Here is a 27,639-nt window from a genome sequence, read left to right on the forward strand (position 1 = left end):
GTGTGTGTGTGTGTGTGTGTGTGTGTGTGTGTGTGTGTGTGTGTGTGTGTGTGTGTGTGTGTGTGTGTGTGTGTGTGTGTGTGTGTGTGTGTGTGTGTGTGTGTGTGTGTGTGTGTGTGTGTGTGTGTGTGTGTGTGTGTGTGTGTGTGTGTGTGTGTGTGTGTGTGTGTGTGTGTGTGTGTGTGTGTGTGTGTGTGTGTGTGTGTGTGTGTGTGTGTGTGTGTGTGTGTGTGTGTGTGTGTGTGTGTGTGTGTGTGTGTGTGTGTGTGTGTGTGTGTGTGTGTGTGTGTGTGTGTGTGTGTGTGTGTGTGTGTGTGTGTGTGTGTGTGTGTGTGTGTGTGTGTGTGTGTGTGTGTGTGTGTGTGTGTGTGTGTGTGTGTGTGTGTGTGTGTGTGTGTGTGTGTGTGTGTGTGTGTGTGTGTGTGTGTGTGTGTGTGTGTGTGTGTGTGTGTGTGTGTGTGTGTGTGTGTGTGTGTGTGTGTGTGTGTGTGTGTGTGTGTGTGTGTGTGTGTGTGTGTGTGTGTGTGTGTGTGTGTGTGTGTGTGTGTGTGTGTGTGTGTGTGTGTGTGTGTGTGTGTGTGTGTGTGTGTGTGTGTGTGTGTGTGTGTGTGTGTGTGTGTGTGTGTGTGTGTGTGTGTGTGTGTGTGTGTGTGTGTGTGTGTGTGTGTGTGTGTGTGTGTGTGTGTGTGTGTGTGTGTGTGTGTGTGAAACAGATGTAGTTGGTGAATCAAATTTGATGGCCATTTTAAAGCTGCAGTCCGTTAGGCACCCGTTCCCGGCTTCAGCAGCCTCGCCGTCTCCGCGACCGCTGGGAAGGTGGCCAAGAAGTCCACCCTACCACAGTTGGCAGCACTCACCATGGGGCGCATGCTTGACTTCCCTCAGCCCGCCATGGTCATCCGGAACACTGACGTCTCGGACAGTCTGGTGAATGGCAGCATTGGGATTCTGAGGGACCCCTCAACGCTGTCTATAAGCATACGTAGCCGGGATATAAGATGCCCCGTGTGGCCACCTAATTGCAAAGGCCGGCTATAGGGCACTAAGTTCCGCTTGATCGCGAGGGACCCCTCAGCGCTATCGCGTCCTGCTCATAAAAGCGAAGCTTAAGTATTCCCCAAGTTATTTCCATGTTAGAGAAATATCCGGTATAGAGTAACGCAACAGAACAGAGAGAAAAAAAGAACCACAACAAGTTGAATTCAATGACTGTTTTTCTCGGTCAAAAACACGGCTCTATATCATTACGCCCCCTACGCAACCATCGAGAAGTAGCGGCTTTATCTGCGCACTCATTCGTGTTTTTGAAATTGATCCGAGTTGCCAATAGGTGACGGTGCTCAACCGGAAGCACCGTGGGCTTTTGTAGTGCATCTTTGACTGAATGGATGCATGCTTATCACTCACACCGCTGAAGGCGAAGGGGTCGGGTTTTCTGCGACGTAATGAGCTGCTTTCCTCCACGTTCTCATTCTGGAATGACGGCAATCTTTAGTGTTCTTTTTTTTTTTTTTTTGCCAAATAGGGCAAGGTGTAGGGATCAAACCAGTGTTGAATAGTCATTTGTAGTCTCCATGCTCCATTGGCTCCTGCAACACATATATACTAAAGAGAAACATCAAAAACTAACTCCCCCGTGAGCTTGCTTGCCCATATTTTCTTTTTTTCTGAATACCTGAGCGTGCACAAGCTCATTCAAACGAGAAGGGAAACGCGTTCATCCTGAGATACTGCTAATTAGCGCCTTACAAAAATTCATTAGACTGTCTAAATCGCTTGGTCCAATCTGTATCGCAAGGTGAGCGCAGTAATGAGGCGCCAACGAGTACGAAAAAGTGCTGAAACATGGCTAGAAAATCACCCAGTAAAGAAACATCACCAAACGCTTTTGCAAGGTGGCATGGATATACTGTAGTTAATCAGCCTGCACGATGCACAGTGTGGAGCGCTTGAACAGTGCGCTGCATACAGGCTGCAAAAGAACATATCAAGCAGCAACAGATGATGTTGAAGTAAAATGCCTGTGCGCAGGATTAAGTGGGTGTGCTTCAGAAAAAGCGCCGTCAGCTAAATTTAAATCCGACGAAGAGGATTCATCTACTGGCAATATATATATACAGGGATAGTTTTATCGATTCTCTCTGTTTGTTGCTCGACTGCGGCCGTTGCACGGCTGCCGTCGAGCAAGCACGCTGTCGATCGCGATTGTCCACCAACGCTCCCGGTTCTCTACATTTTCACCCGAGGTACTTACGCACTCCGTATCCAAAAGGTAGGCACGATGCTTGGCTGCGCACTCACTGGAGAAACCATTTGTGTTTCCTCATTTGCCCCAAAAGAAGAGGCGTGCATACATATACAAGAGCCGTTTTCAGAATGTTTACTACCTAAAAAAACATAGAGATAGCACTGAAAGAGCGGCACCTCTAACCCGCCTCAAAAGTTGGCAGCGCGCGGCATACCTGCAGATGCGCGTCCCGAACAACCATGCTCGACCGCACACTCCGCGTGCGCTTCGCGAACGAGCCGAGAGATGGCGGCCGGCTCCCTGGATCTGCCTTCCGGAGCGGCGGCGCGCGTGCCACCTCCTTCGTCAAGGGCCGGTCCCCCTACGAGCCGTCCCCTCGCGAAGCCCCTCCCCGTCCGGCCCCCCGCCGGAACTCGCCGGCCAGAGCAGAGCGGACCGACCTGGCGAACCGTCGCTGCCGTGTGCCAACCGATCGTGTAGCAGCGGCGCGATGACGGCCGGTGTGACCCCGCAGTAACCCCCTCCCCTTCGCACCCCACCCTTGTTGGCGAACCTTAGGCTGGAAGATATCGATGCCGGCGGGCTGAGTGGCGGCCAGGCATGGTGTCACCGCCGGAGACCATGATGCCTACAGCGGCCCCAAACAAGCCCAAGCTCGGCTTCTCCATCGAGTCCATCGTCGGCAAGGATGCGGTCGACGAGCGGCGAGCCGACATCGCCGCCACCGCGCACCACCACCATCACTTGCCGGACTCACTTGCGGCCTCGGGGCCTCCCGACTCACCTCGGCCCCCTGCACCGGCCACTAGCGTGGCAATGCCCATGGCCACCTTCCCGCCGTTGGCGGCCGCGTACGCTGCCATGGTGGCCGAGCAGCAGCAGCATCAGCTCTCGCGGGGCCCGCCGCCCTACCTCGGGACGGCCCTGCAGCACCACCATCCGCCACCGCCATCCGCGCTCGGACATTTGGTGGGGCCCGGCGGCCCGTTCATGGTGTCCCGAGACCCTCAGCCCCTTTACCCGTGGCTGCTGGCGGCCAGGCATTCGAGGCTCTTCGCACACCGGTTCGGAGGTGAGCGCGCTCTTTCATCGGCCTGTACCAGACGCGTCGAGTGCACTGTCCTCGGGCATCGACGCGTCTGGTCGTCTCAGCCTTTTCTTCAATGTGCATCGGCGCGTATGTGCCAGGCGGATTTTGACCTGTCAAGCCACCTCCTGGCCGATCTCTGTATTTTGGGGCTGGCAAGTGTTCAAAAGACGTGCGTGAGGAGTGTCACCGTGCCGCATGTCGGCGCTATTCCGCAATAGGTAGTTCTTTTTCAAGGCTGCTAGCTGAGAGCTTTCAACGGCTTTCCAGCGGCCCTGACTGAGAACACTTGTGAAACGGAGTGAATGAAATGAATCGAGAACACTTGTGAAAGGAAAGCGCTGGGGCTATGATATTACTTTCGCAGCCCGATTGCCCCTGTACTAAATCTCGTAGCGGCCCCTTAATTAATGAAAAAGACGGTCATGAAAATGTAAAAATCGATCCATGCCACTTTGCTGCCGGCCGGGTTTCCTCTCCATCTATAGCTTCATTACCAGCTCACAGGTTTCCTGAGAAGCCGCATGTAGGCATGCGCATGCTTGCTTTCTAGCTCATGGTCGCAGAGGGTTGCACGCCATGTAGGCAGATGTAGGTTGTCGAGGATGAACCTACATCTTTCTACCATAACGGCGTTTCACACCGCTGAGCATTGTTTTTCATTTTGCTTGCATCGTATGCGCCTGCCGTCTTCTCCAGGTGCTTCCATTAATGGTTGATAACTGAAACTAAAGCCAGAGAGGCAGAAACGAGTAACTAGGGCCGACTGTCCTAGATATGACGTCGAATGAAAATCGATGCGTAGACTGATCGGGTTCACACCCGCGCATCCCATCACTTTTCTGCTGGAAAACGTGCACCCATGCAGTTTTCACATTCCCCGCAGTTTTCCCGGCCGCCGCGTTTACGAGTATTACAGAGTACGCTGCTGACAGCGGCACAATGTGGGTGGTTGCATGCACATTATCGAGCATTGCTTCACCAAATCAGGCATTGGACACCTCAACCTTTGTTAAATATACATGAACATGTAGGCGTATTTCACTTCATTGCCTTTTTTTTTTTTTTTTTGCATCTTCGACCCTATACCTAAATCTCTGTAAAGAAGACTCTTTTGCAGCCGACGAGCTCTGTCACCGAAGGTTGTCAGTCGCTGCCTACGAAGGCCGTCACCGTGACGTATAACGAGCGGCAGGCTTGAGTTGTTCTTCTTAGCCTTCCCCGCAGTTCGACTCACGCTCGGCAATTGACTCCTGCAATTGCAAGCCGAGTAGTTGAAATTCGTGGGGTTTGGCCGGGCATGCTTAATCATGACGGCTTGCCTCCCGCCAAAAACTGGCGCCACAACGACGTTACTTGTACGACAGCAAAGCGCTGCATGCTAGCTGGTCAAATTTCTTGATGGCCATCACTCTTATTCTGTGCTAAATGTGGAATATTGTAAGATGCTGCTATGCTGATGCCAATATTCCGATGGTAACGAACTTTTGCTTTTAAAGTTTTGTCCAGCGCTCGCACTGTGTAATTGAGGCACCACGGAAAACCATTTGTGTGCGTACGTTCGCCAACAACTTCCCTTTGAAATCTGCTTGTCAGACTTCATGGGTATTTTTTACACATTGCCTCAGTGTTGCTTTGGTAATGATATCAAATGTCCTAAAGCCCTCCAAAGGCAGGGAACGTCCTTGTCGTACAGACACCTGTGAGCCCGTACGAGGCGGAAGCCGGAAGTCATACACACGCACACACTCAGCAAATGAGATGACGTCATGACTTTTTGTTGAATCAGTGACGCAAGTAACCTTTTTTTTTTTTTTTTTTTTTTGCAAGCAAGTAGACTTCTTTCCTCATGAATGCCTTCATGAGCTTCTCTCACCGTCGCTTCGATGAACTTGAATCGGCTCGTCTTTATTTTGCCCTTTTCAGTATTTTGTTAGATCGTTTTCCCCATCACAGTAAAACATCTTTCCTGTTATTGTAACGTGCAGTTGAAATGATAGTGCGCGGAACTTAACCGATCTGAAACCATGCACGTGGGCGATAGGACGGGCGGCTCAGGATTCCATTCGATCGCTTCTAACAAGCTCTGATAACACAAAGCATTGTCTTTGGTATAGCAGTCGGAATGCGGCCCCCGAATTCTATCTCGATAATTTAAACGTGATACTGCTTCATGACGACGGTCGCCATGAAGCACTGCACGTTTTAAATTATCGAGATAGAATTCGGGGTCGCCATGCTTTCTAAAACGGGTGTTGAGGCGACGCGTGCTCGTTGCGTGGTTCAAGCAGCCATGCGCAATGTGCAGATTAATTGCAGTGTTCGCGAGAGAAGCTCTGAAGAATGTTTCAGATGTTTGCTAACTATGGTGATCGGCGTGCACATTGCGGACGGAGTTCAATAATCTATGCACCCCTTTGTACACAGCGGCAAGCGTTCATTGTTTCGTTTTGCTTTTCCACAGAGCACAATTTGCGGACGTCAAGGTGTAGGCTATGACGTCAGCAAGGGTGTACTCCAGATGCATGTCGGGATGCCATTTGTGTGCATGAGCCTGCGCGCAGCGTATACACAGCCGGAGCCAATATAGTGTGGCCTATCTGTATCAAGGGACGCCTGAATTATAGGGTCCGGATTACCTTCGGCCACATTGGGTTGCACCGTACAAGCAGAGTTTTGGTGAATCACTCCGAACATTATGCAACCAATTTCCCTGCCGCTATTGAATCCCCGCCCAGAGAAACATAGTTAACAATACCTCGCATGTTTAGGTAGAGAGTTGTATTAGGTTGCACATGTCGAGTGCTTCATCCGAGCATCTAAACAGGCACTTAAAAATGCCCTGCATCGGTTGAAGAACACATTTGTTTGGGATGTTTGTCACCGAAGCGGCCAGCTGGAAAACGGAATTACCTTCTTGGCTTTTTACCAAATAGAGCTTAACGCTAGGCTGCTATGCCGGGGCTGAATGAACATCATCCATAATTAAAGCGACAGTATTCAGGTAAAGCAGCGGGCTTTTGATGAGAAGCTGTGCGCAATGTCCATAATGCAGCACTGCGAAATGCAGGACTGCATGCTGTGTGCCTTGCCAGGGGAAGATCGCGCATTTACTGGCACGCGATGAGCCGTTTGTAATTTACGCTTCTCAATATGCGGGTCCGGATTGCATTCCCAGCCTTCGCACACACAGCGCAGCACACGGCCATCTTTTTCACCATCGTGAAAATGTTGACTCGAGCCGGCGACCTCATCCTCTATATACATCCACCGTGGCACGGTAACGGTAATCACTCGTTGCAGAGTGATGCACGAATATATCAGTTCGGCACAGACGTCAGATCGTGGATACATCTGAATGGAGGGAATTAGCTGAAGCAGCGCACGAATCAGGCCCAACCTTTTTCATTCTGTCATGGCTTACGCGTCACCATTTCTGGGCAGGTGGTTTAAAATAAGACATGTAAAATATGTCCCTGACGGCAAGTTTCGTTTTATTCTCTCGTGACATGGGACTTTTTCTACACAGATGCATGCAAATGTAGCATGCTCCATTCACCGCTCATAGACACTGACCCCGAGTTGCGTTTAGTTTGCAGCGGTACATACGGCGCTAGAGACTTTTTCTTGAAGGCCAGCACTGGGTTGACTATAATGCTAAGCTTCATCACGCAAGCTACAGCGTCGCCACCGGAATCATTATTGCTTAATGCTGTGATCGCTTAATTTGCGTGCGAGTATTCCTATGCAGACGACGAAAAGGGACATCCAAAATATGTTTAATATGGCAAGTTCTTTTTGTATGTTCACTCTCATTACCTTTTTTTTCTTTTCTGGCGCATGCCGGTTGCTGATTGTGGCTGCTTGCTTATTTATTTATGGAATACTGTTAACGTGCCCCCTGGAGGTGAGAGCAGCATCGGGTCCAAGCATAAAAGCCAAACACTAGTGACGTTCACACGCACGCACGCACGCACGCACGCACACACACACACACACATGAAGAGTGTTCCTCATCTAATAAAGAAAACAGAAAACCGTCAAATTAAGCTAACTCGCGCATACTCGTTGTCATCAGCCGACAGCAGAAATAGTTAACAAGAGGGAAAGGAAGTACAAATCAGGGGCGAAGCCAGGGCGGGTGTTTCGGTGTCAGAACATCCCCCGAAATTTTTTTACTGCTGCGCAACCCCATTTCCCGCTTTTCTTCAGTCTTTTTTCTGTTATAACACCCAAAAAATATATCTGGCTACGTACACGTGCATAAGCGAACGCCCATTGAAAGAGAGCAAAAGAAAAAATACAAGTGGTGCACGCCACAACCCAACACATTCAACAGGTGATGCTTCAGTACGCGAAATCTGGAGAAACGTTCGGAAACGGTATTACACATTATTTACAAAGTATTCGATCAATGACACGCTCATTATCTATGACGACAGTGTGGTACGCTCTGCTATACTTCGGCAAGAAAGGAAAAGCAATGTGCATTATAGTCAACCTTATTATAGTCAGTCGGCGGCATGACAGTTTTTGATCGCGGTTCCACCTCTGGATGGATCATTATATTGCTCATGCATGAGAGTATTGAAATCGAATTTCGTTCTCCAGTATGGGGTATCTAATATGGTATCCAATATGGCAAACCAATATGGTATACTTGGATCATCTGAATAAAATTTTGAATTTTAATACAAAGACTACAATTGATAGCATCCCAAGGAATGGTAAACTTATTAAGGGCGAAGAGCTTTCAAATGAACTAAACAGTTTTTTTTTTTTGTTAATTTCACAAAGGACCTTTGCAGTTCTTTCACTACTACCATAGGGTATGATTATCAGACACCAAATGTCCTGAATCGATGTTTTTTTATCCTGTAACAGACCACGAAATAATAACAGTATTCACAAACCTAAAAAATGGTACAGCAGATGAAAAAGACGGCTTTCAAATCGGGCCTTTTAAGTTTTTGATTAACTTGCTCGCACCGGTACTGGTAGGCATTTACAATCTTACTCTTTTCACTGGAACGTTTCCGGACCAAATGAAAATCGCAAACGTGGTGGCTATATATAACGGAGGTGCGAGAACAGAACTCTCCAATTATAGACCAAGCTCAGTTCTCCCTGCACTGTCTAAGGGCTTAGAAAAAAATTATTTCTACCAGACTAATCAATTTTTTAGGAAAACACTCGGCGGTTTCTGACTGTCTATACGGATTCAACAAAAGGAGCTGATCATAGATTCCTTTGAGGACCGAAAAATTGTTCTTGGAATTTATATTGACTTTACTTAGTCCACCATTGTCTGCTACTGCATAAGCTACACCATTATGGCATCCGTGGAATAGGTTTATCTTTAACTGAATCCTACCTAGGAAACCGAATGCAAATGGTTGTCAATGATCACACATCATCAACATTAAAGGCTATTTGTTCTGGTGTCCCATAGGGCAACATTTTAGGCCCCTTACTCTTCAATATCTATATTAATGATATATTTTACATGCCCTTACCAGTGACTTTAATAGCTTACGCAGACGATCTCACAATGCTTCTGCCAGGTGATAATGAAAGAGATCTATTATTGTATGGAAACCAATTTTTAGAATATTTGCGCGAATGGTCGGGAAAGAATAGTTAAAAAGTGAATGCTAGGAAAACTAATGCAATTATTTTCCATCCAAATAATAAGTCTACATCCAATAACTTTAATCTCATGCTGGTTAACATTAGAATCGAAGTTGTAGACAGTATAAAATGCCTCGGTGTGGTGCTCACGCAAACCCTCAGTTGGGACAAACATAAACACTATCCGCAAGAAAGTTAACCGAGTCAATGGCGTCCTGTGTCGACATACACACTTCCAGCCAAGATAAAAATACTTACCTATAATGAATACTCTCTTCCTATTCTTACCTATTGAATAAGTGTCTGGGGTACCACAACAAAACATAACAAACACAAGCTAATAATTGCACAAAAACGTGCTTTCAGATTGATTGCAAATATACCATGGCATTCTCATGCGATTCCTTACTTTAGGCAATATGGTATTTTGTCTGCTGATATGTTGCACCCGTTCAAATTATTATGCGCATACAAAAATACAGTTAAAACAAATAATCAACTGTTACTTGCAGCCTTTAATCTACATCAATACACACCAGTGTACAATACACGATGTCTTTTACTCTGGCTTCTACCCTTTTGCCGTACCTCATATCGTAAGCAGTCATTACCCTATAATTTAGGAAATTACCTTAACATATTGGCAGCAAATAATATAAGTATAGAAGACATCTCAAAAAATAAATTATTATCTGTCATGTGCAGTTTCGAGTCAATTGCGGAGTAATTGTTACATCGGTTTGTTGCATTGTAATGTATGTTGTTTCTATTATGTGCATTTATTTTGCTGTGTACGCGATCAGCGTTATACTGTTGTACTGTTTCTTTCTTTGTGTTGATGGGGATGTTAAGTTCACCATAAGCTTGATGCTCGCGAAACACATTGCTGCCCATGTATTCTTGGGGCACTGGGTGCTACCTCAAGCTGCATTATGCAGCTTTTTGCCCAGTGTCCCCTCTTCCCACTGTAATGTGTGTGGACAAATAAACTTCAATTCAGTTCAATAGAAAATTCTAGTGTTGATATCACAGTAATTGCTCACAATGAAGAAGTGGCCTCTTAATGCCGTTCTTTCCTTGCGATATATGTGCTTTGTAGATAAACATTAGCGCTCTTTGAACACTTTCAATGGCATTAATGTCATAGAATGTAGTTCCCCAACGACCCAGCCATATTCCAGTAAGATAATTCAGTGAAGTCAACTGCCACGAACATGACTGTAGGTGTGCAGTGTATAGGCAGTGATGTTTCACAACCCAGATGTCTTTTGAAGATATGTACCGAGACATTGCGACTGTACTGCAGTGTAGTGTTAATATGCTATACTTGGTATCTGAACCGTCAGGGACTATTTTAAGGGGATGGTTTATATCGTAAGGGCAGACAAACTGATTCCTATTACGTAGTTACTAACATTTGAGTGCATGTCGAGATGTACCACAAAGTACACGAGTTGTGCATTAATGCTAGGCAATTATTCAGGGCTAGTTGGTGTGCGGATGTCTGAATCTTCTAGTACGTCGTGCAGTCATTAGCGAGAAAGAACGACCGTGGACTACTGAATTCAACTGCACGTCATTATAGGCAAATCAAAGAGACTCGGACAGCACAGAATATTACAAAAACTCCAGAAATACCTGATGTCATGTATGTTCGAGGAGAAGTTGCTTATCTGAACATTCTAGAGGCGTGGTGAAAGATCTGCTTCGATGCAGTTGTCAATTTAGTCCCTGTTTAAAAAAGTGCGAAGCTTTCTCAATAACTTTAGCGAAGCCTGGAGCGCAACAAAGGCAGAAACGTCCTTGTCTTTTTTGCTCTTCAGGCTTCGCTAAAATGAGCAAACTCCACCAACTATATCCCAAGAAACAGCCTTGCTTTCTCAATAAGTTACTGCGCGATAGTCGGACAAGCGCTTTCTCAGAGTTTAGAGAAACCATGTCAATTTGTCACATTTGTCTAATAGCTCCATCGATTCATTTGCTTCTGGATATTACCCTCGGCACGCCGAAACCGGCAATGTGTTTTTGAAAGATGCTATTCGCTTCGAAAAACCAAGATAACTGCCTGACAGAAGTCTGTTAGATGAGTGCATGAGTACAGTAAGAAGACCGATCGTTATATATTGGCATTGAGCCATGATTTATGAATGGCCACTATACTGAGCTGTTTGTTAGTCTGTGGGAACTTGTGTTTTTCGCAAACGTTCATTAATTTTACTATAAAGGCGCGTGCCACATGGCATAAATGGAGCCTGCATGTAAACTTATTAGTCAGCAGAGTTTCGTTCTTTCGTGAATTAACGTGTTATCCAATTTGGCCATGTATTTAAAAAATACCTTGGGAATGAGATTTCCTCCATTCTATTGCGATGGTCAGCGCGCACTTACTGCACCCTCGGAACATAGCTTTCGTGTTACTTCGTCGAGTACACGCCTTTGCATCCGAAACAAACAAATATTCTAAAGGCGCGTCATGAGGGTGGCAGTTCTGTAGCGGAATACCCTCCTTCGCATTCGGAGTCACGTTTCTGTTCCCGCGCTGAGGACACACATAATTCGCATTTTCTTGCATGAGTGCACGAAGGGCTCGGGGAAAGGCGTCGCAAATTGGAAACTTCAAACCCGGGGAGCGAGGAGGGGTAAACGGGTGTGACCGTGGCCGCTTCACGCGAGTTATGCGACGTTGTAATTGGCCGGCGACTGCGCAGTGGGCCGTGACCGATTCGCACTGTTTCTGCCGAGAGGGGCGTGAGACTGTAGCGTAAGCGGCGCTGTCGATTTCAATGATCATGCATGAGTGAAGTGATGGCGCGGTCGCAACCCACGTCGTACTCCTGGAGAACAAGAGCCTAACATAACCATTTAGAGTTCCCAAGATAGCTATCAGGACGAATGTTCCTGTGCTTTCTTGGCCTATATGCAAGTGTTTCGTGCAGGTTCCACATTTCTTTGCCTGTTGGTGTTGAGGTGTTGCGTTCTCCCTTCTTACGTTTTTGGTGTCTGTTGTTAGTTTTGATGCGTTGCTCGTTCCTGATCCGTCTCATCATAGGTGTACTTGAGAAACAGTGTGCACACATTTGTGCTTTGCCAACTGCTATGTCCGTTATCACAGGGTGTCTGGTGAGAACTGCATGTTAGCGTATATACTTCCCATCATGTCGACAGCCTTGGGCAATGGATGCGGGAAGACAGTTCCGAGTGAACACATCGCCACGGCGCTGCACGCATGCAGTCGAGAGTGTCAAGATCGAGCTACTTCGACGAGCAAGAAATTTGGTACTTAAAGCCATTTGACGGCATGGGGCCATATGCATGGTGAAATGGTCGGCACTCGGCAGCAAGCGCCCAAGCCGAATGCGACGGTGCTCATGGGTGCATTCGATTTTCAAGCCTCGGACTATACTTGCTGATAGATCTCGGCTTCCGCTATGACAGAAAGCTTGCGTGAGGGTCACATGACCTTGCAAGCTCCCTCCATTGTTTGCTCTTAGCCGCTCATAGCAGACGATGCCAACCTTCAGTCACCCGACTCAGTTCTTTCTCAGTGACGCCGCGCACACTTTTATCTTTTGGTGCTACTAAACACAGATGACAGAGGTGCGAATCAGTCGTTGATTTTCGCGAGCGGAGCGTGACATGCGTGAATCTGAAGTGTTTTGTAGACCTCAGTTTGAGAGGTTTTCTTGCCGTTGTTTCTCACGAATTTCTTCCAAGGGCACAGCTCACTGCGCTCGAAAGCAGAAGAAATCGTTTGCAAAAGCATTTGCAACAAGCGTTAGCTGCTCCAGCACAAAGCGGTTCGCTTGCGACGCTTTCAGAAACTGCGCGCTGAAAAGATCGCAGAACAGGTGAACAATTTCTGGGCAGCACGAAATAGCAATCCGTGCTCGGGACTGTGGACGCTTCCGTGTACAGACAAATTCAAGACAAGAAAGCAAAGAAACAAGATTCAAATGTCTTACAGCTGCTTAGAGAGCTGTCATAGTTTAGCGCACGATATCGTATGCAGGAATACGAGAAGTACTGCAGAATGCGCTCGAGGTCTAACTAAAAATGGCCTCTAGCCCAGGATTTTACTGGTGGGCGGGGTTTCCGGGCTGCCCGAGGACGGCGGACAGCTGTCAGCAAATAGTCCCGGACAGTCCGGGACCGATAATCGAATGTACCCAGTCAGCCACTTCCGCTGTTTGCATGCTCTTCGTGTTGGCGGTCATTGCCTCCGAAAGTATCCGAGTGATGGGATTTTAAACTTGCATCCATCTTCCACCCATTCGCTCACCGCCTGCCGCGGTAGCGCGACAAGGTTAGCGTTGTTTTGTCTGCGCCAAAGGTGATCCAGGAGCACGCACACGCGCGCTGAGCCACGCGCCGAGGTTGAGCGCGGTCGTCGCGCAGCTGTTAGTTGGGCTGCCGTATGTGGGCCGCTGCATCGCGCCTGTTTTCAGTGTCGCCTCTTGTCTGGACGGAAACATCGCGCACTCGCGTAATCAACTGCGTTCAGTTGAACCATACGCGTGTCTGAAATGCAGTTAAAAAAACAAAGGCGTCTCTAACCACAGATATGGCTTTTCTGGGGGCTCACTGTGAAGAAATTCCACATGACCTTGTTGATATCGCCCCACGCACGGCGCATATACAACGAATCGCTGCAACGCACATCTTTATGCGGCCTCATTGCTTCCCCATAGGTTGTGTGAACTGCACTACATGCAAACATCGGAAATAGCAGCGCCGCTGGTGATGTCATGGCGAGAATGCGAATCAAACTGCGGGCAGCTGTACTACATTTACCTCCCAGATATGACAAACCCATCATTTTAGATTCATTAACAGCACTCATTAACAGTTATTGTGACTGCCGCTTGTGAAGTCTCTGATCATTCTCGTTAGTGGGGTGAGACATAGACAACACAGAAACGCTCGGTCGAGCAGAGCCTTTTAAAACTGCCGGCGTTTGCCTGGCACACTGTGATCAGTGCACACACCCATCTGGCAATGATGGCAGCAGACATTTGCCCAATATTGGCGCGTTCTTACGCCACTGAACAGCTTTCGAATGCTGCGAACTATCAGACGTATATACACAGGAACACATGTGCACACAAAACAGGTAAACCAAGGTAGATGCTGTCTCATGATCGACTATATTCTTTTTCCGAAATATTTTCTGAAAAATGTTTCGTGCGCTCCTTACGTGAATATATCAGGGAGTGTTTTAGATGGTGAAAGGAAAAAGAAAAAAGGATAGGGGGATACCCCTTCAAAATAAATCAAAACGCACACTTCCGCATGCTTGTCGTAGCGTGTGCAGAGCTTATACCTACAGCACATAAAACACAGTCCAAAGAGGCTACCGATGCAGTTTATTCTAGCTCAAGTCAAAGCATTCATTGCGAAGGGGTATACGATACAAATTTCTGCAGTCCGCAACATTTGGTAATGAAAGCCGCTTTTCTTTGCACATAGGCTAATAAGATGTGACGGAAGCTACCTAGCTTTCTTTGGATTGCGCTACCACCCCCATTTTCGCCCTATGGCTTTGTAGGCAACTGCTCACAAAGTGCCCCATATTTGTAGCAATGGCGAGCACAAAAAGAATAGTTGTATTTATTCAATTATTCAACCACTATTTGGGCCAACCGAGCTAACCTGTTAATTGCTGCTGTTAATTGCTGGGCAGTTAATCTGACCATGCATTTGGCGAACGAACGACAGTTGTAGCAGGAGTAAACTAGAAGTGTCAATGCAAGCAGACAAGCGACACAGACGAGCGCTTCACCAAGTCCCGCTGCCTTGTGGTTGTTTGTGGTGACATCCTGCAACATTCATCGACTAGCATAGCGAGTTTTATTCATTGCGATGTTACCGAAAAAAAAAACAATAACAACAACAAAGACTCTGTGCGTGAATATTTCGCAACCTAAAAAAAAATGAAAGAAGTTTTAGCTGGCTGTTTAATCAGGCCACCCGCCGAAAACGGCTGAATAGCTATAGGAGCGGTGGACTTCCTTATTAAAGGTATAAAACCTTTACTGTAGGCAAAGTGGTCGGGAAATAAAGGGCATGGAGATGAACAGGATATCTGCCCATTCACTTTAATTTCTCTGCGGCAGCACTGTCGCCAAAAAGATATATTTTAAGGCGCACTCTCAAGAGAATATCTTCTCCTTCGTTCACATCGATGAAATGTCAAATGGTGACCGAAGCGAAATTGTCACGTTGTGCTAATTCGCTTCCTTTTTCTATAGTCTGCGTGCAGAAAGTAGGCGTAATTAGAATCCGGCATTGTTTTATAACCAAAAAACAGCATTGAAAAGTACTCCGAGAAATAAAGGCACCAGTAATTGCTGAGGGCAGCTATATACCTACTGGAGGGAAGAGTACACTTCAGTTCCACCAAGGCGTCTCTATCAAAAGTATTGATGCCACCATTGGCGCGGACGGCCCCTCGCTGAGAATGAAGACGGCGAAAAAAACGTGGTCCTCGGGTGCCTCTTTGATAGCAGTTCTCGTGAAATACTACTGCGGCGTTCGTTCCGCCAGCTGCTTGCTTCTGGTACCAACTCAGAGGCTTGCGGTGGCCGTGGCGAAGCTGCCCACCGACAGCTTCACGCAGACCGCTTGGTTGTTTGTACTCCTCATTCACAGTGTTTGGCTATTTTGAAGCAGTTGTTTTAGTGGATATTGTTCAACCGAATTACATCGTTATCGTCATTTAAATTACATAGTCTGTTGCGAATGTTTTTTGTTTTTTTCTTGCAAGCGAACACTTAAGTATGTGTGCATAGATTTGTACGCGCTCGGCGACAGCAGTCGAACTGAGGTTATACTACTGCAGTACTGCTCGAAGCCGTTCGGAGAGCGCCGCTGTGGACTGCGTAGCATTCGCGTTATGTTGTTTAGAGTATATATTACTAAAGGTAAGGGCAACCTGTACCACTGATCAGGGCGGCGCATACCTATGGCCGACGGCAGCAAAGGGGAGTACGAGCGCAGTCGTGTAGAGCTCGCCACCTGATTGGCTCAAACCGCCCTTACCTTTCGTATGCAGTGCTGTAAAAACAGCTTGTGAAAAAGAATGTGACTTATACCAATGATTCAACACGGCACCCACTATCGCACTTCGCGCTATGAAGGGTAGTCGACGCATTGTGCAAATTGTTTGCGCGCGCGCCGCTCGCAAAGAAGTGTGTGTGTGTGTGTGTGTGTGTGTGTGTGTGTGTGTGTGTGTGTGTGTGTGTGTGTGTGTGTGTGTGTGTGTGTGTGTGTGTGTGTGTGTGTGTGTGTGTGTGTGTGTGTGTGTGTGTGTGTGTGTGTGTGTGTGTGTGTGTGCGTGTGCGTGCGTGCGTGTGTGTGTGTGTGTGTGTGTGTGTGTGTGTGTGTGCGTGCGTGTGTGTGTGTGTGTGTGTGTGTGTGTGTGTGTGTGTGTGTGTGTGTGTGTGTGTGTGTGTGTGTGTGTGTGTGTGTGTGTTTGTGTGTGTGTGTGTGTGTGTGCGCGCCAGTCGCGCAGAATTCCGTTGCACTGCGTACACGCGGGGCCTGTGAAGACTCATTGCTAGTTCATGTGCGTGATGACGCAACGGTCCCGCAATCGTAGCAAAGGATGGTTACAAAATAACTATCACTTTTATAAACTGTAATAGCGTGACAATAACTTGATAAGTTGACATTAAAAACTTTCCTCACAAATATCATGCATGGAGTTCTAAATTCATTATCAATGAAACATTTCCTGCTGCTTCATCATCACATATAACTCAGCACTCAAAAATTGTGATGGCCTTAAGTAAAATGTGTTGCAAAGCGCTAATTGAACAAAGGTTCATGCTGCAAGCTGGCCGCGCAAGAAAAGAAAAATCTTCCAGGGTAGGGACACTTAAGATGACCAAGCTTAACAGCAGTACATTACATATTGCATTAAAGGGAATAGATGGTGCACAGGCACCATGAAGGCTGTAGTACAGCCTGACCCGGGTGCAGATATGAAAAAAGAACGAAAGACGATACACGGCGCATCCTAGCAAAACCTTGTTTCGATGGCAATATGTGTAAAAACTTTTATCTGAAACAAAGAGAACCTAAATAACCGCGCTCTCCAGCTCATTCTGTCTTCTATTCTCTCTTTTTTGTTTTATATTTTCACAGCAGCTGAATATTCATGCAGAATGTCACATAGGCCAAAATTCCTGTTGCAAGTGCAATTTATTGCCTCGTGTGCCTTCTGTCTTTAGTGTGCACCCCGTATTACGCCGCGTGGTATACATCGAAATTATGGTTTCATTGGGTCGCGGATAGTTCAAATTCTACAGTCGGTTATTTTGAATTCCCTCATGATTTGCACTCTAAAAATAAATCTTATTTCTCACGGGCGAGCAACATGGCTATCATACATAATTTGCGTATGCTTCTCAGGCATTAGCCTTTGGTTGCTATTAGATACGTGCTGCGAATACTGTGCAAGAAAACGCCTTAACATCAGTATGGCACCAATGGCGATCACTGGCTCCTACAAAAATGTATAACCATGTGTACGTTTATGCCCACTTGGCATATTCTGTATAGGGTTTACCTTCTTAAAGCAGAACTGTGCATACGGTAGGTATAGTGTAGTGAAAAGGGAATTGACTCAAGCGACCTCTGGCCATTGCTATATGCCAGTGTGATACGGTAGCGGATAGATTTTATATTTTACTGTCACTGAAGCACGAACTGTTTCAGTGACTTTAGTCGGGTGTGCAGCATACGCTCGGCGAACAAATATCCTTGCATCTGCGCCACCATGACCCGTAAACAAGCAGTTGCTCAAATACGTCTCTCATAGCCTGAGTCGCTTTGAAATGTTAAACCCCACAAACCAAGTTCGTCAAATCTGAAAACAATATTATTTGCGCCGAAAAATGGCTTACTAAGCATTTGGACATACCTTTACTACATAGCGTGTTTGTACGCTTTACAGGCAGCATTTTTCTACAATACTCGGCTCTGCTCTAACATGTTGCAAACCGACTTACGTCCACATCGCGTAGTTCAGCCGCACACCTAGTGTTGCACCGGGACTACAAGTTTCGTTTCATTTGGAGCTTTGTTGCAGACTGCATCTATATGTTTGGTGTAGTATACAGAGACCATGGCGAATTAGGATATCCATTTGCAATAAGCACTATGAGATATTTCTTTTGCATATAGCCGTTCACCTTCTGGAAGCCGCTAACATACTTTTAGTGCCATCAATATTTTCTCATACTAGAAGCCCCACCTAGCGTTTGTGAGGGAAAGGGCGCAAAGCCTGACCCCATAGCAACCTTCACAACTACCTCTTTCAAGGGGCAATGCACGTTTTTACCACCACCTCCGCCTTCTATGACTGCATTCACTCCCCAAGAGAGCCTAGGTTACTATTTTGATTGACGATTTCTGCATTATTCTATCCTTTATAAGGTTAAAAGCCCAGCATGATGAAGGGGCCACTGCACGTAATTTATATTAGGCAAACTCCAGGATAGTGAACAAAAGCGACGTGCTTCGAGCAATAGGCGCCATATATGAGAAAGATTCTAGAGTGAACTTATCCATTACCAATTAGGAGTCAGTTATCAATCTCATAATTTACAAGGGACTACAAAACTTTCTCTCCGGTGGTGTAATTCGTTTCATTTTTTTTTTTTTTGCATGACCGCAGTATTTTAATGCATACCCAATGCAGATTCAGAAAAAAATTTCTAAGGCAGCCTTATTCATTCTTAAAGATATAATTATGGAAAACATAAATAACAGTATTTACGCTTTAGGACTCTGTTGATTTTATCGATGTTTTCAATCCTTTACGTCATGAAATAATTACGTCCAAACTACCCTAGCGTGACATTTGCGGTAAACAGCTCCAACCCCATAATGTAATTATATATAAGTCGTAGAAGGCAGTGTTTACTTACAGGCCCCGTGTGGTCACCCTCTCTCCGTGTTGCATGCGGATCTGCGCAAGGAAGCAAAGCATTTATAACCTCTACTTTTAAGATATATATATATATATATATATATATATATATATATATATATATATATATAGAAAAAAATTCTAGCAGTTCCTTTTCGGGACATAAATACAAACACTCAAACCTAATCACTTTGGTTTGGTTTGTGGGGTCTAACGTCCCAAAGCAACTCAGGCTATGAGAGACGCCGTAGGGGAGGACTCCGAAATTTCGACCACCTGAGGTTCTTTAACGCGCACTGCTATCGCACAGCACACGGGCGCCTAGCTTTTTCGCCTCCATCGAAAAGCGGCCGCCGAGGCCGGGATTCGATCCCGCGTCCTTGGGAACAGTAGTCGAGCGCCGTAACCGCTGCGCCACCCCGGCGTTATCAACTATAGTACCTATGATAGATATCATGCATGAACGCTTACTTGGTGATTTTTTCTCGTGTCTCAGTTGGGATTCACGAGCTCAAAGCATTTTCAAAAAGCTCTCCATGACAGCGAGCTTTATCTCGATGTCGAACATTGCTTCCTACAAGCTGAAAATTTATCCCACAATATTTTGATCTAATTTATATTACTCCAGTGTCTCTTGATTTATCGCCACCAAAACAAACATTAGAAAATACTCGTTGCACAAAAGAAAGCCATTCGTCACAATGGCAATGTTTTCTCTTGTACTCGGCGCAAGAATTGTTTGCCGTGTACAGAAATATGAGCGTTGCTAAAACGTTAATGCAGCAAATCTTACACCCAAAAACCACTTTATCTCTTTTCTCTAGCCTCCGCAAAAGCTATATGCTTCAGTTACTAAAACAAAGCATTCCATACGTGATTAATCAATCTCAATATGCCGAATAATTTTAATTTGAACAGCTGCAAGTATTCTTCTCTAACTAGTAAACAGAACTTCCATGACACATCAAGTTTTTTTATTATTTAATTCTTTTCTTAATTTTGCACAACCTTATTATTAAGTTGCAATTTCATCAGGGCAGTTTCACACACGTATTCATGCGTGTGTTGGTCATGCATTGATGAATAGGTGTATCCTTATGTTTGCGTAAGCGCACAAAAGCCATATTACTACAATGTGTGTTCTATTTTTTGCTGTTGTGCATCTCTTGTATATCATTTCGACACTACAAGGTAGCGTTCTCTGTACTATGCCAAGCTGGTATAGCTCCTTTTAACCCCTACAGATTCTAAAGCAAAATAAACGATATGATTAAAACACTGAAGAGATATCCAGCAGTGCTATCCTGGTCTCGGGGTCGAACAAAGCTGAAAGGAAACTACAAAGCTGGCATTACCCTTACAGTTTCTATCTAAATAAATGCGTCAGACATGTAGCAAGCTATCCAAGGGAGACTTTATTTTGTACATGCCGACGCCATATTAAGCTGTGCCGATGATGGAAGTGCAGGCATTTTAGAAAAATTTGCATTAAAAGTTGTACTTATTCTTTTTCTGGGTTAGAAGCTTATGCATATATGCTCGGACATTGTGCAAGGTGACGCTGAGCAGGTAGCACTCGCTTTGCAGCATTTTCTATTAATGTACGCCATTATAACCAAACAAAAAAAAACCTTTCGTTTCATTAGCGTCTAAGCTGCATGGGTAAAGCAGCATGCTGACGTTCCTTGTTCTGTATACCGTGCAAAATGCCAGTAGAGTGCAAGGAGTGCAGGGTAGTACTTTGCAAACTCCAAGCCTCAGTGAGCTGGAGTTTCTTTATCCAGGCCTGCTGAAGGAGATTAACACTCTCCAACAGCGGTTGCAATGGTCGTCAGAGACGCAGGCATACCAGGCACTGCTCTGCTTCTTGAGAGTGCCGGCCGGATCTACCCAGTATATAGACTAAAGCCTAACCTTACCTTTACTCTTGTTTAGCCTTTACCTTCATATCTCCTCATTCCTTTTTCCCCGTGCAAGTTAGCAGACCACTTTGTTCTGGTTAAACTCCCCCCGTCTTTCTAATCTCTATATTAGGAGGATTTATGGCAGCTGGGGCCCACGACTATAGTACTGTTTTTAAGCATAGGTGATCAGGCGTGTGTATATGCAAGTCATCTGTCCAATAAATTTCATATGCTCATCTCGCGGCATGGAAGTGAATTAGGGGTGGTGTTTGAAAACTGTAGCAATTTTCTGCCGCCGAACTGAACACTGCTGCCCTACAATGTCTAGCATTACACCGGACTGTGGGGAGTTTGGCTGGCAGTTCTCTGGCGTTATCCAACGTGTATCATGTTCTATCTATCACATGACAGGGCTGGTTACATTGAACCAAAGAATGAACTGCAATAAACTGGTGTTATTTTTCAAATCATAAGTGGATACTATCGGGTGTACACTAGTAGCTACATTACACCAGACGTTACTTGTCCCTCACAAACTAAACACACAAAACAATTCAAACCACTAAACTACGCAACCGATTGTTTCAAATATTCATTTTTATTTAAGTCAATAAATGGCTGGAACAACTTAGCAACCGCCAAGCGTAGGGCTGATACCGGACATCTGTGCGAGCTGTCCCTTTGTAACCGCGGTGCGAAGGGACCCAGACACGCTGTCATCTGCGCCACAGCTGGTGCAATCCTTCACATGCAGAGAATACAAAGGTTCTTTATAAATGATACTCTCCCCAGAACTTCCAGTGTTTGAAAATGCTTGTTCAAAATATTTCTTACAGGTGTGATAAATTTCTGGTATGCTGTACAATTTTTGCATAATCAGCACAACGTACCCCTTGCATTGATAGGATTATGATCGGTTTTCCTTTGTAATTGAAGCTGTGTAGACATTTTCTTGTAATTTGTTTTCTCGCGTCCACTGCGTAGGCACGAGTGGATTGCATGCTTTGTTGGCATTTGTTCCTTAAACGTCCTATGTATGCAACCTTCCACTCTTGTCTTGGCCACAGCTCACAGTATGAATAAGTAAATATACTTTGGTGCATGCATTCAGGAAGGTTGCTAAAAATGTGGCATTGAATGGAAATGATGCCGTCTGTGAAGACTAAGTGACCCTAAGTAAAGTGTCAGTTCAGTTCTATTCAAACATTCAGCCGTGTCCGATTCTTCGTGACCAAACCAATCTTCGTGACCCTATGCACAATATCACGCCATGCTTTACGGTCTGTCACTATCTTCCTAACATCACATAACTTAATCTGCAGTGCCTCGAGGATGCCATCTAACCATCGCGTTCGCTGCCTACCCCTTCTCCGGTAACCCTCAACCTTTTCCAACATCAAAGCTTTCTCCAGCGACTCCTCTCTTCTCATCAGATGACCAAAGTAGCTAATATTTAACTTTAGAATTTGACCCTCCAATGAGCATTCAGGGTTTATGGTCGACATTATTGTCTGATTTGATCTTCTGGTAGTCCAAGGAACTGTCAAGAGTCTCCGCCAGCACCACAATTCAAACGCGTCAATTCTTCGGCGGTAAGCCTTCTTGACAGTCCAACTCTCGCATCCATACAACACAACTGGAAAGACCATAGCACGAGTTATACAGATCTTGGTTGGCAGTGTAATGTCTCTGCTCTTTACTAGGCGGTCAAGGCTAGCCATGGCTCTCTTTCCCAGAAGCAGTCGTCTCCTAATTTCACTGTAAATTCAGTCGGAAAATATTCTCCCTTTATTGATTTGCATTTTACGGTTTCGCCAGTAAGGAACAAGCGCGCGGCGCCGCTCTAGCTTCATACCACAATGATATTTGTCTTTTTAAGACAAATATCATACCATGATATTTGTCTTTTTAATGTTCAGTTTAAGTCCAAACTTCTCACTCTCTTCTTGTACGCGCATCAGAAGTCTCTTGAGTTCCACTTCACTTTCTGCCATTAAAGTGGTATCATCCGCATATCAAAGGTTGTTGATACGTTTCCCAGTAATCTTCACTCCAGCTGCTTTTCACCAAATATATGGCGCATTGTTTTTATTAACAGAACACATCTACGCAAAAGCGCACGTTACATTTTATACTTCATCCAACGACCAATAAGGCATTGCGATTCGTTGCCATGTCCTATAATTCCTGCATTAAAACCGAGCTATAATAAGCGAAACACAGAACGACGCGACAGCGGAAAATATGCGCCTGTAGCAAGAGGGCGTCATGAGCTCACGGCATTGACGCGAGAATATGGTCCATCTCCAAATGCGTCTACAGCCGCACGCACAGCGGCTGCATCTCTGTTATTATCGTCTTCCCTTACATTACAGATAGCAGCATCGTCCAAGCAGGAAAGCGTGTCGCGGCCACAGGCTCTTAGCGATGTGTGGCAAATTAATCGCTGAATACTCCTGAAATCGCTTTTGTTTTCGTACTCGAAAGCAAGCACACCCTTAATATGCGCCGTATATGGACATACGTACGTGTTGGTCGAACTCACATACATGGGGCCTTCCTTCCTCACCGCGCGACACATATGCACACTTCCCGCATTTGAACTGGACAGGCATCCAAGCAAGACACATTGACCTTTGTCAATGCCTCCGTATAGCTTCGATATAATATATACGGCACATTACCTCAACATGCAAGAGCATAGCAGCAGATAGCCTATTATAGCAACACGCGAAGAGTCAGCCAGTTGGCATGAGCCTGCTCTGAAGACTGCTCAACACCTGTGTTGCTCGGCTTCTAAGACGCTTTATTTTCCTTAATTGCAAATTATTCGCGGCTCATGCGAGTATACAACGAATGAAGTGCATAGGCTGGGTGAATATTCATCGAAGCCGTTGGTGGTGCTCCCTCTCCTCGTCCAGCTATGTTATGGCGCCGCGTCACCGCCTTGCGGCACAACCTACGCCTCATCTTGTGAGCTCTGGCGGTATGTAACGTCCGTCATCGCTGCACGGGTGTCCGAGGAAGTGCTGACTTCGCAACGCACGAACAGGCTAATACAAGCGTCGGGGGGTGATAAATATATATATATATATATATATATATATATATATATATATATATATATATATATATATATATATATATATATATATATATATATATATATATATATATATATATGTGAAGGAAAGAAGCCAACAGTCGGCGAGGCCAAGGAAAGCATTCTGGATTATGTTTTATGTCTTTTTTTTTTAATTTTTACTTGGATAATCACAGAAATGAGTAATGTAGTCTGCTTAGGGGAAAGATAATTAAAATAATTAAACACAAAGTAGAAGAAAAAACAACGAGCACCGGACGCGATATTCGGAGGTCGTGGGTTCGGTCCCCACCATCGGCACGTTGTGGGACCGTTGTGGAAAGCATTGGGGATTATGTTTTATGTCTTTTTTTTTAATTTTTACTATATATTTTTAATATATAGTAAAAATTTTTAATATATATATATATATATATATATATATATATATATATATATATATATATATATATATCCTGCACATCAAACAATTTCGTGTTTCGTTTCATACATTCCCCGTCCCGCACTTCTTGACCTGCTTGCAGAATTGGCAGGCAAAAGATTTGTTCAGCGTCACTGAGGAGACTTTCCACGTACAATAAGTTAGAGCAAGCTGCCGTTAGTGCAGGTGGCTCTATATAGTATGAAGCCAGTTAGTCATGTGGCCTCAGTCTCGTATAATTACTCATATAATATGCCCCTTGAGCTGCAGGAGTGTTCCCTGCATTTCCCAGAAACACTGACATGCCTGTCATGGAAATTAAAAATTGGCCGTAGCATAGCTCAGAGAGGCCAGGATGTACGGGGGGGGGGGGGGGGGGTCGAAAGTTCCCAGGCCGCAGGTGTGCTTCTGGTCAGCACATTCTGACACGTGAGATCCCATTAAAGCTATAAATGATCTCAGAGGTTAGAATAATGCTTCTTCTACCCTCCACATGTATTTTGAGATTTGGGGCCGTCGTTGCTGCCCGACTACACTGCTCAGAAGCAGACCCTGTGGCCTGGGAACTTTTGACCCCCCCCCCCCCCCCCCCCCCCCCCCCTGTACGTCTCTGCCATTCTCAGCTTCCCTAGAAAACCGAGCCTGGCACTCGGGGTGGTACACGCGGGGAAAAGACAACGAGGTGCGCCTGGTTATCGGTCGACGGAAAGTAAGACGGGGGAAGGAGAGGATAAATTAATGGGCCGAAGCAAAAAGATGAAATTGTATTCACAAAACACAGTATAATGCGATTGGATGTGGGGCACTTTATAAGCTTATCGCACTGGGATTTAACTTATATAACCCAGTTTGTACAAGAATGCGGGAAGAACCTATCACTCGATATGTTTTCCAATAGGCTCTTCTATTGCCAATTGTGATCGGTGTAAATCAATGGCGCTCCATTTTTGTTGCGTAGGAACAACCTTCTAATCGCCTTACAGTCCTTGAACAACATCTCGGATGCGAGACGGACGCGGCACACCAACAGACGAACAACGCGGGTTGCGTCAACACCAACGCTGTGCGCATGCTCGCAACCCATTTTGCACTTCGTGGGATGCTGTCGAGAAGTGTACTAAAGAAATTGCACATAAAATATCCTACGCAACGTATAGGCGAACCTTTTTCATACAGGCATACAAGCGTTACACGCGGAAGTAGCTGCGATCGCATATCGCCGCGTTTCGCAACATGCGGCAATGTAGCGATTTCTAAAGCCGCTCAATTGTGACCAATTGAACACAAAGCAGCGCACGAGACGATCGGTTGCGCGCTGGCCGCCGTGCTTTGTTCGGGGCGATGCGTGCTCAGCGGCATCGGGAAACAACAACACGGGGTCCGCAGCTGTTGTTTTCCCGCAACCCGGGCATTGAGTTGTCAGTTATTACGCGTCTCTTTTGGGACGCGTTTCGCAACAATGCTGCAAGCTCTGTCCCCATTGTCCAGCAGAGGGCAAAAGCGGCGCTGTTTTGGAAATGAGCCGGCCAAATAGTCGCAACTGTCGCCGCAGATGATCGCCCGATGCGGCCATTGTTTCCGCCGAAGGGTGGAGCAGTCGCAGCCTCCATTGTTCGACCACTTAGAGGCGATCGCGAGACGATCGATGCTGATTCCTCTCTTCATATGTCATCGAGATCAGCGACGCGACCGCCTCCCCCATGATATATATATATATATATATATCGATTTGTATGTGTTTGTGTAGGTGCAAGGCGAAACTTTCTGAGAGCTCCCTTTCCATACTTTGGTTCATTCCCCGAAACTCTGAGTGCATACTGCTGCAGAAATACACTGTGTCGTCTCTTTTCGCTTTTGGTTTGCTTTGCCTTTTGGGAAGATTGATGCGGCATGGTTGCGTTTTGATGGACAAGTGTTTTAGCGTGCCTCTGTTTCTTTTGTCCACCGCGATGCTGCAGGTGCTATGCAGCTGTGGGCCATGGTGAGGAGCCTTTTATATCTCATTAGCCGTGAACTGCATAGAGACATGGTGCGCAACGGCAGTTTGCGTGCAACTGCATATGATTACACCCGCGTTAGGTATACGTCTGGATGCTTTGTACCGCAACTATACATCGCAAGAATCAAATTCGTGGCCTCTTTTCAAATTCTTCAGGATGACCAAGTACGCAAACGAAAAAATTAGGGAAATGAAATGAAAGTAAACAAATTAGAGTAGATAATAATGGCTAGGCTCTAAGAAGTACGTGGTTGGTAACCATAAACTTATTACGCTCAAACCACATGACCGCAAATCACAACAGGAACTACCTCCCACGCTATAAGCGCCCGGAATTAAAAAATTGAAGCTTCAAACCCGCACTCAGCGCATGCAGATAAGCGCGGGCAAATTGATGTGTGGCCGCTTTTCACCAAATATGTATATATCGGGGAACGTATCCTAAAGATTAAATAGACAGTACCAGACCATGCCACGGAGGATGACTATAGACTCCAGGGGAAGGCAAACACAGCAAGGTGGGCGAACGAGGTTGGCGCACTTTACGAGAAGGGAGGCCGTAGCGGGGACTGAGTTTAGGCGTTTGTAATGTTCACGGTGGACATTCTGCTATTATTGTTTCCAAAGTGCATCGCGGAACGGGGCAACACGTGGCGCGGAGACGAGGCCGCACGTGTCTCGTGCAGTTGGCGCTATCTTATCGCGGCCGCGTGCGAGAGCTGCTAGCCAGCCGCGCGTGACCGTGTACGATGTGACGTTGCGCGTGTTACGTTCATCGGATACCGTGCAAATGGCATCTGTTAGGCCTACCGCGCTCCTACCGTACCGAGGACAGTGCGTTGAGCCAGGTCGTATCTCAGCGGGTCGGTCGGGATGGCGAGTGAGTTGGGCGCTGCTTTCGAAGGAGGGTTCCTGCGGCGCCCGCGTAGGATCCCACAACCTCATTTGCCAGGATATACGGGACGGGATATATTCAGGAACACTTTTGATAGTCAGAGCTCGACTTTCGTCGGTTTCGCGTTGCAGACCACACCTTATAGTTTACTCCGAACAGAAAATATCCCGATTTAGAAATGCGGCTTTGGCAGCCGACTGCTGCCGATCACGTAGAAAAGAGCATGGGAATATATTTGTGTGAGGAAACCTCAAATGTACGGCGCAAGATATTGATTGAGGGGGTCGTATGCAAGGAGCTTATCTTGGAAAATGTTGCAGTGCTATGAATGCGAACGCGATACCATTGCAACGCGCAATTCGTGAAGACGGCCCCCATCCTCGCCTTAAGAGCACACCTGAGAAGACCGAGAAACGT

The 27,639-nt window shown here is 46.0% G+C and overlaps 1 protein-coding gene across 1 annotated transcript in view; it reads left to right on the forward strand.

Moving 5' to 3' along the window:
• Nucleotides 1-2,696: 2,696 nt before the first annotated feature.
• Nucleotides 2,697-27,639, forward strand: part of LOC146182583 (uncharacterized) — an 83,026-nt gene continuing 58,083 nt past the window's right edge. Inside the window, exon 1 of the mRNA XM_084608868.1 lies at nucleotides 2,697-3,320. Within this exon, the coding sequence (XP_084464994.1) occupies nucleotides 2,849-3,320 (472 nt within the window). The 5' untranslated portion in view covers nucleotides 2,697-2,848. The remainder of the gene's footprint in view (nucleotides 3,321-27,639) is intronic.

This window comes from Amblyomma maculatum, chromosome 7 (assembly GCF_055883805.1).
Source record: "Amblyomma maculatum isolate TAMU_Amacu chromosome 7, ASM5588380v1, whole genome shotgun sequence".
Lineage (NCBI taxonomy): Eukaryota > Metazoa > Arthropoda > Arachnida > Ixodida > Ixodidae > Amblyomma > Amblyomma maculatum.